The sequence below is a fragment of the Mercenaria mercenaria genome, chromosome 4, assembly GCF_021730395.1.
Source record: "Mercenaria mercenaria strain notata chromosome 4, MADL_Memer_1, whole genome shotgun sequence".
Classification (NCBI taxonomy): domain Eukaryota; kingdom Metazoa; phylum Mollusca; class Bivalvia; order Venerida; family Veneridae; genus Mercenaria; species Mercenaria mercenaria.
This window is the reverse complement of record NC_069364.1, coordinates 80,852,730-80,869,163: the sequence shown is the minus strand read 5'-3', so window position 1 is coordinate 80,869,163 and position 16,434 is coordinate 80,852,730. Positions and strand designations below refer to the sequence as shown.

The following is a 16,434-nucleotide window of genomic DNA, read 5'->3' as shown; positions in this document are numbered from 1 at the left end:
GCTGTCAAGCGTTTGACGAGTCCTTGCTATCGCCCGATTTCTCATTCTTAAATGGCCTCACAACACAGCGAAGTGATGTAGTTCCATTAGATTGTCTCTAATTTCAAAGAGTTCATTGATCGAATGAAGTTCATTTATGTCAATCCTATTTGCTATGACCAATATACAATTTAATCTGTCATATTTATGACTTGTAATTGTGCAATACTCGAATAAAGCCACGTATTTTCTTCCGCGGTAACTCATTAAGCATACACACGCATAACGATTCTGCGGGATTTGGTAATACATTTGCGCATATGATTATGGTGACGAATTTTATGCCCTTTTGTCACAAAATAGCAAATATGATGTTCACAAATTCAAATAAAAACTGCATATTAACTTATTAGCCAAATTATCCATTTGTTACCCTGTCCGTTTCAAAAAATAATCTTTAAAATCATTGCGCAAATAACAAATTTATTGCGCTGTGCATTTTATGAATTGCGCAGGCTTACAAAGCTTGCATAACATCCAGCGAAAGACAAAATATAGTTCCAGAACATACTGCTAGTATTTTATTGAGTGGGTACCTCTGAAAGCATTGGAATGTCTCTTATCAGAGAGTTTACCACATCGATGAAATTAAATTATGACAGCTTCATTTTAAATGACCCGAATAAGATATGTGCAGTACATTAATTCTTCCGCGAGACTTCGCGGATGAATCCTAACTACATTCTGGACACTTGTCGGCGAACACGCATTGTAATACTAGAAAGAATCTAGGTAATATTTAGAAATTGAAACAGAAGATTTTCAGTTAAAATCGCACCAAAGGCTGTATCAAGGGTCTACATATTCAAAAATTTCTTGTGGTAATACCCCAAACCCTACTTGCAGGAGGGGGTATCTTCCCACACCCTTCTCCCATATTGCCACTTTACAGTTTGATACATTTGCCCTTTTACCACCAGCCGCAATGCCCATTTCAAAATCTGACTGCAATTTAAAGCGGAAAGAAACACCCCTCCCCACACCCACCGTGCTACCGACCACGTAAAAATGGCTCAAACATTTTTCTGCCCAGTCTGGGCCTGTCTGTCTACATGAATCAAAATGGATAATTGAAAGTGGATGGACTTCGGGATAACAGGCATGATTTTTAAGGGGTTAACAAGTCTGAAATAGAATAAATGATGGTTTTAACTAAAAAAAGAACTGCATTTATTAATATCGGTTACACTATATATTGACACTCAGCAACATTTACATACATGTATCTCTAAACGCAAAAGTAAGTATACTTTAAATTGACATCACTTATAATATGATTGAATAATACCTAACATATGACAAGGCTATCGCCAGGCCCATTATAATATCTGTAAAATATCAGTTCTTTCGTCCATCCGTTACAAATTGTATGCGGCAATCCGCGCTGTAAAATTTTAATATTATAAATTGTCATATTCAAATTTTATCATGTGCGAATATATACCAGCCGATAATTGCCTCTTTTGGCAATGCCGGAGGCAAATGTTTACTGGAAAAATATATAAAGTCATGGGCAGTATCTTAGTGTCAGCTGTCAAATTGTAGTTTGTACTTTCAACATTTTTATTTCTGTGAACCAATCTTCAATTTTAGAGAAATATATTGGGTTTAAATACTTGTATAATGTCAATCAAAGTTTTACTAGGCATCAACCGAATGTTCATTTCATTTATTGTAACAAAATCTCTCTTTAGTTGGGGAAAAAAACTAAAAACAAACTGAAACTGGTAGACTATACTGTCAGTACATCAATCATTAGCCGACTCAGGCCCTTCAGGCCTTTGATTTATATGTTGCATTGCCTAATGGTCCTTTACCAGGATTGTTCAAATTATGCCTCTGGGATAAAAAGAGGCCCTGCCCTGGGGGTCCCAAGTTTTACATAGATTTACATAGGAAAAAATGTTTAAAAATCTTCTTGACTGAAAGTTCAAGGCCTAGGCTTTTGATATTCAGTATGTAGCATTGCCTAGTGGCTATCTAACAAGATTGTTCAAGTTATGCCCCTGGGGTGAAAAGAGGCCCCACCCCGAGGCTTTTATTTGAATTATATAGGAAAAAATACTTCAAAAATTGTCTGATCATATTTCCTAGACTGTTTGATTATAATTACCTTATGACCCCAAGTAATTAGGGGTCACTTGACTGTAACCTTGACCTACTGATCTACTTTCTTGATTTTTAAGATACAGCCTTGAAATTGGATGACATGTACAGTTTTGCACACCAATCTTAAAACTGATTTTCAGTGACCTTGAATGTGACCTACTGACCTACTTGTTTCTTGTTTTTAGCTCATCTGTGTCCGTCGTCCATCCGTTGTCAACAATTTGACTGTTAGCACAAAGTGCTCAAAGCTGAGCTTTTGTGATCGCCCTGTGTCCGTCGTCCGTCCATTCTCAACAATTTGACTGTTAACACTCTAGAGGTCACAGTTTTGGCCCAATCTTAATGAAACTTGGTCAGAATGTTACTCTCAATAAAATCTTGGACGAGTTTGATATTGGGTCATCTGGGTCAAAAACTAGGTCACCAGGTAAAATCAAAGTAAAAGCTTGTTAACACTCTAGAGGCCACATTTATGATGTATCTTCATGAAACTTGGTCAGAATGTTAATCTTGATGATCTTCAGGTCAAGTTCGAATTTGAGTCAGGTAGGATCAAAAACTAGGTCACCAAGTCAAAGGAAAAGCTTGTTAACATTCTAGAGGCCACATTTATGACTGCATCTTCATGAAACTTGGTCAGAATGTTAACCTTGATGATCTTTAGGTCAAGTTTAAATCTAGGTAAAGTGGAATCAGAAACTAGGTCACCAGGTCAAATCAAAGGTAAGGCTTGTTAACATTCTAGAGGCTACATTTATAACTATATCTTAATGAAACATTGTCAGAATGTTAATCTTGATGATCTTTAGGACTAGATTAAATCTGGGTCAGGTGGGGTCAAAAACTAGGTCACCATGTCAAATCAAAGGAAAAGCTAGTTAACACTCTAGAGGCCACATTTATGACTCTACCATAATGAAACTTTGTTAAGAATGTTAATCTTGATGATTTTTAGGTCAAGTTCAAATCTTGGTCTGGTTGGGTCAAAAACTAGGTCACCAGGTCAAATCAAATGTAAAGCTTGTTAACACCCTACAGGCCACATTTATGAAAATTTATTTATTTATTTTATTTTGTTGGGTTTAACGTCGCACCGACACAATTTTAGGTCATATGGCGACTTTCCAGCTTTAATGATGGAGGAAGACCCCAGGTGCCCCTCCGTGCACTATTTCATCACGAGCGGGCACCTGGGTAGAACCACCGACCTTCCGTAAGCCAGCTGGATGGCTTCCTCACGTGAAGAATTCTACGCCCCAAATGAGGTTTCGAACCCACATCGATGAGGAGCAAATGGTTTGAAGTCAACGACTCTAACCACTCGGCCACGGAGGCCCCCATTTATGAAAATATCTCTATGAAACTTGGTCAGAATGTTAATCTTGATGATCTTTAGGTTAAGTTCAAATCTAGGTCAAGTGGATTCAGAAACTAGGTCACCAGGTCAAATCAAAGGAAAAGCTTGTTAACATTCTAGAGGCCACATTTATGACTATATCTTAATGAAACTTGTTCAGAATGTTAACCTTGATGATCTTTAGGTCAGATTTAAATCTGGGTCATGTGGGATTAAAAACTAGGTCACCAGGTCAAATAAAAGGAAAAGTTTGATAACACTCTAGAGGCCACATTTATGACTATATCTTAATGAAACCTGGTCAGAATGTTAACCTTGATGATCTTTAGGTCAGTTTGAAATCTGGGTCAGGTGGGGTTAAAAACTAGGTCAACAGGTAATATCAAAGTAAAAGTTAGTTAACACTCTAGAGGGCACATTTGTGACCATACCGTAATGAAACTTGGTTAGAATGTTCATCTTGATGCTCTTTAGGTCAAGTTCAAATCTGGATTAGGTGGGGTCAAAAACTAGGTCACCAGGTCAAATCAAATGTAAAGCTTGTTAACAATCTATAGGCCACATTTATGACTGTATCTTCATGAAACTTGGACAGAATGTTAACCTTGATTATCTTTAGGTCAGGTTCGAATCTGGGTCATGTGAAATGTGACCTACGGACGTACGTTTTTGTTTTTTTTAAGATACAGTCTTGAAATGTGTATGACATGCACAGTTTTGCACACCGATCTTAAAACTGACTTCAGTGACCATGAATGTGACCTTCTGACCTACTTTCTTCAGGTGAGCGATACAGGGCCTTCAGGACCCTCATGTTTAAGATACAGCTTTGAAATTTTGGATGACATGTATAGTTTTGCATGCCGATCTTTAAACAGACTTTCAGTGACCATCAGTGTGACCTACTGACCTACTTTCTTGTCTTCTAAGCTACAGCAAAAGGATTTGGACCATCTGTAATATTTTCTTACAGATTTCAAAAGTAATCTTGCATAATCTTTACCTTGACCCACTCTCCTTATTTTCTTGTTTTTAAAGCTTTAGCTAAGAAATTTGTTCAAGCAAACAACTCTACTCAGGTGAGCGATACAGGGCCATCATGGCCCTCTTGTTTGTAGGATTTAGGAGAAAAGCATCAAGGAGTCTGTCATCGCACCATAAAATAGTAAAGCGTAGCGACTAACTGTAGAGTGGTCGATCACCAAACATGCACTGCGCTTAACGATTTCTTTGATTTTTTTTTACACATTTTACAAATATTTGATTAAAGTAAGTATTATGTTTAATTTAACACATTTTATAAACTATATCCCCATAGTATACCGGGTGTATAAGATCAAATTTTAAAAGTGCTTTAAGGTCTGTGTTATATTTCTATAAAAGTTCGGACGATCTGTTGTAAAATTTAGTGAAAGCCTCTCATAGTTTATGATACCTGTATCCCTGTTGTAATTATTTTTTTGTTGATATGAAGATTTCTATCATTAAAATCCTCTAACTTTGAGCAAGCTCTTGCAAAACGAATAAGTTGCGAAATATAGTCACCATATGATGTCGCTAGAGGGACATCTCCATTAAGATGGGGAAAGTTGACAAGCGTCTCTTTTATTATGTATGTTCCTTTCTAAATTACAATTCACAATTGTTAAATTTAAGTCCAAAAATGACGCTTCTAAAACTGAGGTATTACTCTTGTGGACACTTCTGAAAAATATAAGTTGTCCATATCTAAAATATCTTCAAGATACCCCGAGGTTATATTAAAAGCTTCAATAATGTGAAATTGTGTCTCAGTGGACAAACAGAGCATGAAATCTCGTTCATAACAGTATAAGAATAAATCAGCAACAAGGGGAGCGCAGTAAGTCCCCATCGTGTACCGGTTACTTGTTTATAACTTTTAAAGTTAATAGATATGTTATCTAACAGAAATCTTAGTGCTTCAAAAACCTGATCACAACTCCAAAGGGTGTATTTGTTAAATTTACTGTAAGAAAAAATGTTATAGTTTCATTACATGCCAGATATTTAACGTTTTCTCTTAAAAATGTTTTCTCAATTAAAGTTACCCATTAAAGCTTCTTTTATGATATTATGTGTTTAAGGAGGTAGGATACCTTGTTACAAGGGTAAATTCAAATTAGTTGAACCGCAGCATGTTTTTGTATTTCGTGTAATATGAAGTTTTAACTGCTACAATCTCAATTTCGTTTGTCTCTGTCCCTTCAAGTTCAATTTTTATCCAGGTTTGAAGAACATGACCCTCCAAAGGTATTTCATATTGAAAGAAGAAGGAAAATACGGATATTAAACATTTTTCAGTGTATTTTAGTTTCATTGATATCCGTAGAAGTCTGCATAATTGATTATTTTACTGGTATGCACGTTATTTTTCTTATATAAGCTTAAAATGTATATGTCGCGGGGCTCGTGTTTCCATGGTAACGCATTTTCTCTCATTTTTAAACAACTATGTATAAAAATAGGGGTTTTCGACGGCTTCAGTGCCATTCTGTTAATGACCAACATGAAATATTTGGGTAATATTATTAGCAAAATACCAAGCACTTTATATGGTACCCTATTTTTCTTAAATTTTAAAGTAACCATGGCAACAGAGATGTTTAAAATAGCTTATATCTTGCTGTTTATCGTAATTTCTTTAAAAAAATATTGAATACGATTATCTTTCTGGTTGATGTAGCTTTAAAACATATTATTTCTAACGTAGGTTACATTTTCGTGTTATTTGCATTTATTCAAACAAATTTCATAGCTTAGAATACGTACAGCAGTACCCCTCGTCTGCCATTTTTCATGGAAAAATCGTTCAGCGTGCTGCTATTATTCTCATGGATATTGTTGAAATGAAAATAAAAAGCCGAAGCTGTGTTTCTGAAATAGACCAGTGTCAACGCTTTTGAATTTTACATTTAGATACATAGGTCACGGGCTTCGTTTCCATGGTAACATCAATTCAATTTAAGAAACCACAATTTTCTACTGAAATTTGAACAATTTTAGATCTTAGTTTTAGTATGTAAGTAACAAATTATCAATGGAACCTGAAAAATAGGTATTACAAATCAAACTGCTAGACTTTTTATTTGAAAATGGCCGTAACAAGTAACCTTTTACCCAACTATATTCCAAATAACATTGGTTGCCATCATCCATTTTCTTACATTCCGCATAACATTTCAATATAACTACATAAAAGAAGCAAAATATTGATTATTATTCAGAGCAAAAGACTCATAAAAATATTTCAGCAAATAATGGTTATTTCAAAATAGTTAAAATAAAGAAAATGTACAGAAGTACGTACTTTCAAGATAAAAGCTATTAATTTTGCGCGGTAACTGACACGTAACGTCATGACGTCAATGACGTCATTTTAAGGCAACAATGTTTTGAAGCGTTTCTGCGGCAATTTATTCATTATTTCTGCATTATTAAACCATAAAGCATCAGATCGAAGACAAGTTCATGATTTGTTTTCAAAAGAATGAATATACAAACACATTTAGTTTGTCGTAAACGTTGTCGTAAATCGTCACGTTAGCTTCCGGTTGGACATGCGCACATACAAATATGAAGGTAACCTACCTCCTTAAGGAGGTAGGTTACCTTCATATTTGTATATGCGCATGTCCAACCGGAAGCTAACGTGACGATTTACGACGACGTTTACGACAAACTAAATGTGTTTGTATATTCATTTTTCTGAAAACAAATCATGAACCTGTCTTCGATCTGATGCTTTATGGCTTAATAATGCAGAAATAATGAATAAATTGCTGCAGAAACGCTTCAAAACAATGTTGTCTTAAAATGACGTCATTGACGTCATGACGTTACGTGTCAGTTACCGCGCAAAATTAATAGTTTTTATCTTGAAAGTACGTAATTCTATGCATTTTCTTTATTTTAACTATTTTCAAATAACCATTATTTGCTTGAATATTTCTTATGGGTCTATTGCTCTGAATGATACTCAATATTTTGCTTCTTTTATGTAGTTATATTGAAATGTTATGCGGAATGTAAGAAAATGGACGAAGATAGCCAATGTTATTTGGAATATAGTTGGGTGAAAGGTTACTTATTTCGGCCATTTTCAAAAAAAAAATCTAGCAGTTTGATTTGTAATACCTGTTTTTCAGGTTCCGTTGATAATTTGTTACTTATATACTAGAATTTAGATCTAAAATTGTTCAAATTCCAGTAGAAAACTGTGGTTTCTTGAATTAAATTTATGTTACCATGGAAACGAAGCCCGTGACCTATGTATCTAAATGTAAAATTCAAAAGCGTTGACACTGGTCTATTTAAGAAACACAGCTTCGGCTTTTTATTTTCATTTCAACAATATCCATGAGAATAATAGCAGCATGCTGAACGATTTTTCCATAAAAAATACCAGACGAGTGGTACTGCTGTAAGTATTCTAAGCTGTGAAATTTGTTTGAATAAATGCAAATAACACGAAAATATAACTTACGTTAGAAATAATATGTTTTAAAGATACATTAATTAGAAAGATAATCTTATTCAATATCTTTTTATATGAAATTACGTCAAAAAGCAAGATATAAGCTATTTTAAACGCCTCTGTTGCCATGGTTACTTTAAACTTTAAGAAAAATAGGGTACCATGTAAAGTGCTTGTTATTTTGCTGATAATATTACCTAAATATTCCATGCCGGTCACTAACAGAATGGCACTGAAGCCGTCGAAAACCCGTATTTTTATTCATAGTTGTTTAAAAATGAGAGAAAATGCGTTACCATGGAAACACGAGCCCCGCGACATATACATTTTAAGCTGATATTAGAAAGCTAACGTGCATTCTAGTAAAATTATCAATTGTGCAGACTTCTACGGATATCATTGAAACTAAAATACACTGAAAAGTGTTAAATATCCGTATTTTCCTTCTTCTTTCAATATGAAATACCTTTTGAGGGTCATGTTCTTCAAACCTTGATAAAAACTGAACTTGAAGGGACAGAGAAAAAAGAAATTGAGATTGTATTAGTTAAAACTTCATATTAGATGAAATTAAAAAAAATGCTGCGGTTCAACTAATTTGAATTTACCCTTGTAACAAGGTAACCTACCTCCTTAATTAGTATAAAGAGTAGAAAAATCAAAAGTACTTCCGGTTGAACATTTGTAGTTTTTGTTTAATAGCTTTTTTATATAGAATTCTTGATGGACCAAAACAGATTAACTCCAGAGTTCTCATATACCTTGAAGCAATACTTCTGCACGTGGTCTTTTATTGCAGATAGACAAAAAGTCAAAAGAAGAGAAATGTGTTTCTGTAGTGCATAAGGTTAAATTTGCAATGAGGGGTTTTGTGTAGTTTAGGGATCCAATAATGAGTAGGGAGCTTCGTCTGATTGTCGTCAAGTCCGACATTAAAATTTATAGATTGATCTACTTGACTTTTTACAATATTACTCTCATTTCGTGGCGAAAACATCAGTTTTCGTATGTTTCAATTCATTTTGTAATATTTCTTGTAGTAAATGCGCCATACGAAAATAATATTATTTGAAGCTTTGTCTGCAGGAGTTAAAACAAAATTCGTGTGTAACTTATAATAGATATACTTGGGGTTAGGAGGTAATAAGGAAGGGTTTGATTCATAGAATTTTTTTTATGATTTTGAAAGTACATGTATTCTTTTCCCATTCAGTAAGAGCGTTCGGGTCTGAATTTTCTTTCCGACACCATTATTTAGCACAGTCATTAACAGACTGAGTTATTTCAGAAAGATATGTTTCAAACTTTATACACGAAGAAATTCTATATTTTGGACCTTTGGAGATTCTTTTATCATCAATAATCTTAAAATTACCCTTTATGATATGACCGGCCGGTTGGTAACAGTATTTAGATTCTTAACAATTACAACTGTCTAGAACGTTAATCTCTATGTCTAAATCCGAGAAAATTTTATTGTAATTAAATATAGTTTCTTACTGGTTTTGTAAATTTGCAACAGATAATATGTGTTCCCAGTTCTTAAAATATTTAGGAATAGAGCTAATTACAGATTGGTCTCTGAAAATACTAGGTAATGGTAAATCAATAAACTCGAGATTATTTTAGATAGTTGCGTTAATGATCAGATTCAGAATCAATGTGAGGCCTGAGAAAATGTTACATATAACTTTGAATCAGAGACGCAGCTTCATAAAACTGATGTGTACGTATAAGAATATCGTCAGCCTCTTGAGCAATTGGCCCCAACGAAGAGTAATGAGGTTAAACATGATAACATAGCATGCCTACCAGAATGTGTTAGTACCATATTGCCATCAGCGACTGTCATTCTTTTGCGAAGTTTACGATTGACATTTCCATTTTGTCGAACACCATGAGAACGCGTTTTGCGTCTTCTTGGGGAATAGAGAAATAATATATCAATTCCGGTATCTTTTGAAATGTGTCCCTTTTGATAAATGTTTTCATTTAAACCAAATGGAAAGGATTTTGTAGAAATTAACCCATTTAAGTTCAGAGACATGTCTCGGTTTAGCAATGAAACCAGAAGTCATGTTAACTTCATGTTTCAATTGTTCAACAGGTGGAACAGTAATATCAGACAGAATGTCCGGTTTTACGAAAATGATGATATACAAGAAATTTCGAAATTTATTATTATTACGAATTTTGTAACTGTGTTCCCGAAATCTGGTTTTAAGAGGTCGTTTCGTTTGCCCAACATACTGTATACCACAATTATGGGCATTTCATGTAAAACTACATAGATAACATCATAGGAATTTCAAGAAATGTCTAAATGATTAGTTATATTAAAATGTCTATTATTTACAGTAGAGCGTATCGTCGAGTTACAGTTAAAATGAGGACAGCACATGCACCTATTAGAATGTTTTGATGTTGTATTTTCTAAGAATAGGTGATTTTATTGGTAAAATCAATACTTTTAAATTATTGTTGTAAAGTGCAGTGTTTTTTCTTCTAGAATTACCTGAATGTAATGGCAAATGACCACCGGCCGCCACATTACAGCTAGTATATACGGAGGATAAGTTTTTATAGGACACGTTAGATATCACACAATTAGTATTTCTATATGTATAAGTTTTTGTCTTTATTATTCTACCAATTAGGGTTTTTATTGAAATAGCCATTATGCATCAAGCAAAATTGAATTCAGATGGGAAATAACCCTTTTTTGTTCGGAATCAAACAAGAATTCCAGTTGAATCACATAATACACGAGTCCACCGGGCCGCCAGGCCATTGGATTGGCAGTTTCTTCAGAGTAATTAAAAATTGTATTTCATGTATTTCTTTGAGCATGAAATAACCACAAACATGACTATTTCTTAATTTCTTTGTAGTAAGTCTACAAATGAATGAGTCTGCCGGGTCGCCGGACCGCCAGGTCACTAACTCAGGCCGTTAGGTCACCAACTCCTGCAAGATTAAACGAAAACACATCTGGAGAAAAGGTCTCTACGATCTTTTTTACAATATTTCTTAAATATTTAGTAAATATTGGTTGCATTTTAGCGTAATCTAACATTTTACTTCTGTACGTGAGTATTGTATTCAGAATCCAGTATTGTGTGTGTTCCAAGCATAAAACTCTTTATGACATGCCGTATATATTTGATTTACAGACACGCTTGACGTAATAAATTTTCTTGGAAAAAAGTAAGCAAACTTCCGCAGCTGTTTCAATCCGAGTGAGATGTATACAAATGATGCTATAACAGATGCAATATGACACTAATACGATGCATTTGTATGTGCCAACTACATTACATATACGTGTGAATATCGTCAATGTTGCGAGTACAATAAATGAGCTTTAATATTACTATGTGTAGATTAATATACTAACGTCGGTTTGTAATAATTTGAAAGGACTTCACTTATGTTAGTTTATGCCCAAAATGTGTAAACTCAATAAGTCAGACTGGAATTGAAACAGCTGAACATTATGAACATTTAGTGACTTTTTGTGAAAAATTTAAAATTGATTTTTTAGGACGTTTTGGCCAGCGGACGTTTTGGCCTGGACGTTTTGGCCTAGGATCTTTTGACCAGGCAAATGTTTGGGGTAGGATGTTTTGGCCAAAAATAAATTTGGTTCCATAACATGTAAAATATGGTCAGGATTAATATGTTATGGTATGACTGATCATAGGGGTTGTCAGAAATCAGTTTAAGAAAAAATAATTTTACAAATTCTTGTGAAGCAATTAATTTTTTGTCGCACTTGCATGTATTGATCACAAAGAAATTTTATTTTGTTTGTTTGTTGGACGCGGCTGTTCGTCACTGAAGCTGCTGATCTAAGTAATATATGGGGAATTATAACGTAACTATTACGCAACGGACAATGATAAAACATAGATCAAAACCATACAATTGGACTTGTTTGTAATTTCGAGGATGTACCCCAATTAGAGCGGATCATAAAAGTTATTGAATCATATAAGATGTCTTTGATGTGCCATACTGACTAATGCCCTTTATCATTAATGTTATAACTATTACGCCATCATTTGCGCCCAAATGGAACTCTTCCGCAAGACGTATTACCATTTCCGGTCATGACGTGTATAAACTAAAAAAGCGTGACGACCTACCATTTGGCACCATACATGCGCGAAGACAGTGCTATCGTATTTGATCTAAATTTAACTATAAAAGACAAATTAGAAAGTACACTATTTGTACACTCTTGCGATTATATAGTATCGTACGAAATAATTTCATTCTGGCTACGCCTTGGTGAAATTATTACGCCCGACGTATTACCATCCATTGTGTATAGTGTTAAGACACGGTTTTGCTATAAATTATTTTTTTTAAATATACATCTGCCAATATCCTAGCGGCGTGTTGATAAAAAATGATACCTGACGGTACTGCACATTATAGCTTAAATGTAACAGCTGACGAATCAGACGAAATGGTATAAAAGCACACGGTTCTTGGATGCTTAAACATTTTCTGACTGAAGCGTTAAAATTGCGTGGTAAGTTTATTCTTAGTATTTTCTTACATCTCATGTACAATTCTTTTCGGCTGAAACATCTCACTGAAACGTATTTTCTTGCGTATTTTCTTGTAGTGTTTTGATAATATATTTTGTGCATTCGGCTAAATTGAGTCGATTTATTTGCAAGCACGTGTATATTTAGGATATACCGAGATCGTTATAGTCTGGTTCCAATCAACATTATTATTTTTAACCTTAGCCTGCAGACGTGCAGGCTGATTTCGCTATTCAGTCAGTTAATTTTCAGTGAACATCTCTTTGAATAAGAAGTGGTACTGCCCAAATTGAATGATTGACAGTATATTTTAGAAATTTAGCAGCTTAAATGTTAAAATAATAGGTTTGTACCATTTCTGCAAACTTTTAACATGGATGCAGATACGGAAATTACTTTGTGAATTTGGAATACACATATCAAGTTTTAGCTTAATACTCCATCATTTGTTTTTTGCTTTACTTAAAAAATGAATAAATTCGTAACACTGATATATATAGCCAAGATAAACAATGATCTTCGAAATGAATAATGGCCAACTCTTGTCCAAAAATTTAATGTATGATAAGCAACCATTGCCCAATTGAAAATTGATTATAAAAGACACAGAAACTATGTACAACATATCTTGCTAAAAATAGGCGTTAAATCTTATGACAGCGTGAGTTTCTGTTGTTTTTTCCTTTATTTTTTATTTGATTACTCTTTGCTGTCTTTCCTTTATAAAAAATGTGTGAGGTCTGTTTTTTTTTTTTTTTTTTTTTTTTTTTTTTTTTTTTTTTATTAAATATCTGAAATTCCCCCTAATACCTCACAATTCGTCGAAATTCTATATTTAAATTAGAATGTGTGCATATATGTATTTGCGTATGAATGTATTTGATGCTCTTAACCATATAGACATTCTGAAAATATATTAATATTAAAGGGCATCCCGACTTTTATCATATCAGTCAGCCTTAAAAAAGGTTTAGTTTGGATTCAGGTACTCTAAATTTAAATGGAGTTATTGCCCTTATTATTTTGCATATTTTGCACACTTTTTACCGTGAATGAAAATTATTGTGTAAGTGCCAGATTGATGTACCATGCTACGTAGACGTCGCGCTTGTTTTGAATCATCATACTGACAATAACATACTGTACAAAACAGTCAACTAACCCTTTGCTATTTTGTCAAATATCTGAAAAATTACATTCAGACCAATATTTTAAGAATATCGAATTACACAAAGATATACTTTTTTTTATTTATTTTACTATAAAACTCCATTTCCTAAAAGACATATAAATACATGCTTAAGTTGTGTTTCTATAAAACGGGTTAATAACGGGAACATTTTGATTTTTCACTAGAATTTTTTTGAATAGCTCTATCATATAAAATTCAAACAGTCTTTTTCGATCGGGTACGACAACAACGTTATTTTGGCTATGTTGCCATTTTCTTTCATAGCGTTTATGCAAAGTTTGTAAATTCTCAACATTTTTTGTAACTTTTCAAAAATAAGTTGAAGTTGTAAAATGAGTAAATTGATGCCATTTTTTGAGTTTGTATCAGGATATTATCAACAGCGTAATAATCTGAGCGTTTCAAGAAAGCACTGTCAGTATTTAAAGGTATTGGCAAAGGTTAGCTGTTTCGTTTAATATATCAAATTCTATTTTTACAGATAAAATGAGAGCTGTATTTATCGTCTGTCTTCTGTTGCTGTCTGTTGGAGGTAAGATTATTTAATGAATGTATCATTCTCTTTGTAAAGTGCAAATAAATGATAGTTGGAAAAAGCAGTTTTCGCGGCAGTCTATTTATTTATGTCCAGTAAGTGATATGTATCGGCATCAACAAAAATGATAATGTAGTTATACATTTCTGCGTTAAACATAACAGCATTTCCATCGACCTTTGAGATATTTTCTTAAGATCTACTTTTCTTAAAAACCCTCTCTTATATAATTGACTGTGCCACTAACTTGAATATAACTGATTGGTATAAATCATCATACTATACCTGTGACAAAGTGAATATGAATACGAGGGATGTTCCGTTCTGAAAATAATGTTACTAGCCGCATTACTTTACTTAAACTGTTTTCGAACGCCTCGGTAGCCTTGTGGTAGAGCGTCCGCTTCGTGTGCGGTATGTCGCGGGTTCGCTGTCTGACCGCGTCAAAGCAAACACGTGGAAAATGGTACAAGTGGCTTCCTCGCATGGCTCCCAGCATTAAGAGTGTAGTGCTAAGACTAGTCAGCCCGGCGTCAATGCAGTGTGACTGGGCGGGGTATCATGTCCAGTAAACGCAAATAGAGAGGTCTGTCCCCAGCCTTCAATATAGGCCTAACACCAAATGCAGGTATGCGTCTCTGTGTTGAACATTTACATGCACTGTACTTTATGCTTTATCCAAAATGATAACATTCGACGAACAATGAACTTCCATGGTAACACTCGTTTAAATCTGTAGCACACCAGCTTGAGTTATGGGGACTTTAGCTGCTGGCGGCAAGTGATTTTACTTTTGGGACCAGTGCAGACCAGTATCAGCCTGCACATCCCTAAACTTGGTCTGCACTGTTCGTTACTCATTCAGTAAATGTTCTGTGAACATCTCTTAGAATAATTAGTGGCACTGTCCAAACTGAATGATGGACCAGTCCGTTTTAGAAATCTAGCAGGGTAAAGGTTACAATTTATTTATAAATATGATAGAAAAACTTTCCTTTGCTTTGATCTTACTGCTTGGCCTGTGTCATTTACATTATTCTTCTATTTAATGTGTACTGTATACATGAAACATTGTCAGGTTTTTATTTTAAAACTGGTTGTTTTAGTTTTATATTAGTTTATCGTTTGATATTATCATTCCATATTGTGCCATTAGTACTGAAATATCTGATATAAATGAATATGGCCACATTTATGTAGATCTAGTATATTCCCTAGCGATAATGTTTCTTTTACAATGACTACTTTCTGTACCAGTTATAAGTTCCGAAGATTGCAAGTGTCAGTCAGTATGGTCGCCTGTTTGTGGCGTAAATGGAATCACATACAGCAGCCGATGTGAAGCAGACTGTCTGTAAGTATAACGTCACCATGTTCGTCACTCAATAACTTATATAGCGTCGCACTACGGTAATACGTGTGAAAAAGAAAACAGATATAGTATAAACTACTGAGTTAAATAGTTCGTGTTCCTTCAAGTAGACTTAGCATGGTTCCCGGCTAGTTGTGAGACTATCGCTCTACAGTCATATGGAACGTAGAGAGTAAACACGGGCACCAGTCTACAGTAGACTATGCGTCATATACAAACAATGTCATACACTTTTATGTGCTTCCAGTTGAAACAAAGCATTTTTCTTCCTGTTTTTGTTCTGATTTATTTACAATTTTATGCATTGTTTATATCAGGGTGTAAAAGACGTTTTGAAATGTACAGCTAATTTCACAAGACAATGCTCATGCCTTTTCTCAAATTTAGGGTTATTAGAGATCGGATGTTGCACAGTTTTACAAGACACATATTCTTGACAATGAGTAAATACCTTTACTGTAAATAAAATGCTTAACTTTAAACTATCAAATCTAAAACATGCATTTTACATCTTTAACTCTTGTTGCTTATTATCACATGTTTGACGTCGCGTGAGTGAAATAAAGGCCTTACATAAATTTGATAATAAAGCTTTGACGTTGACGTCGTTTATTTAATTAAATAGGAGACGTTGGGCGAATTAACTTGGTCTATAATAGGTAAAGAAAGAATAAATTTTGATCTTTCATCTGGAAAAGCTAACATGTGATAAAAAGAATATTATATAAGTGTCTTTCCGCATTGAATTTATTAAACTCGTTGAATAAACTTGATAA

General features: G+C 34.1%; 1 protein-coding gene across 1 annotated transcript in view; it reads left to right on the top strand.

Annotated features, from left to right (window-relative positions):
• Nucleotides 1-12,409: 12,409 nt before the first annotated feature.
• LOC123553024 (serine protease inhibitor dipetalogastin-like) overlaps nucleotides 12,410-16,434 on the top strand; it is a 47,998-nt gene continuing 43,973 nt past the window's right edge. Inside the window, exons 1-3 of the mRNA XM_053542295.1 lie at nucleotides 12,410-12,540; nucleotides 14,233-14,283; nucleotides 15,544-15,640. Coding sequence (XP_053398270.1) covers nucleotides 12,501-12,540; nucleotides 14,233-14,283; nucleotides 15,544-15,640 — 188 coding nt within the window. The 5' untranslated portion in view covers nucleotides 12,410-12,500. The remainder of the gene's footprint in view (nucleotides 12,541-14,232; nucleotides 14,284-15,543; nucleotides 15,641-16,434) is intronic.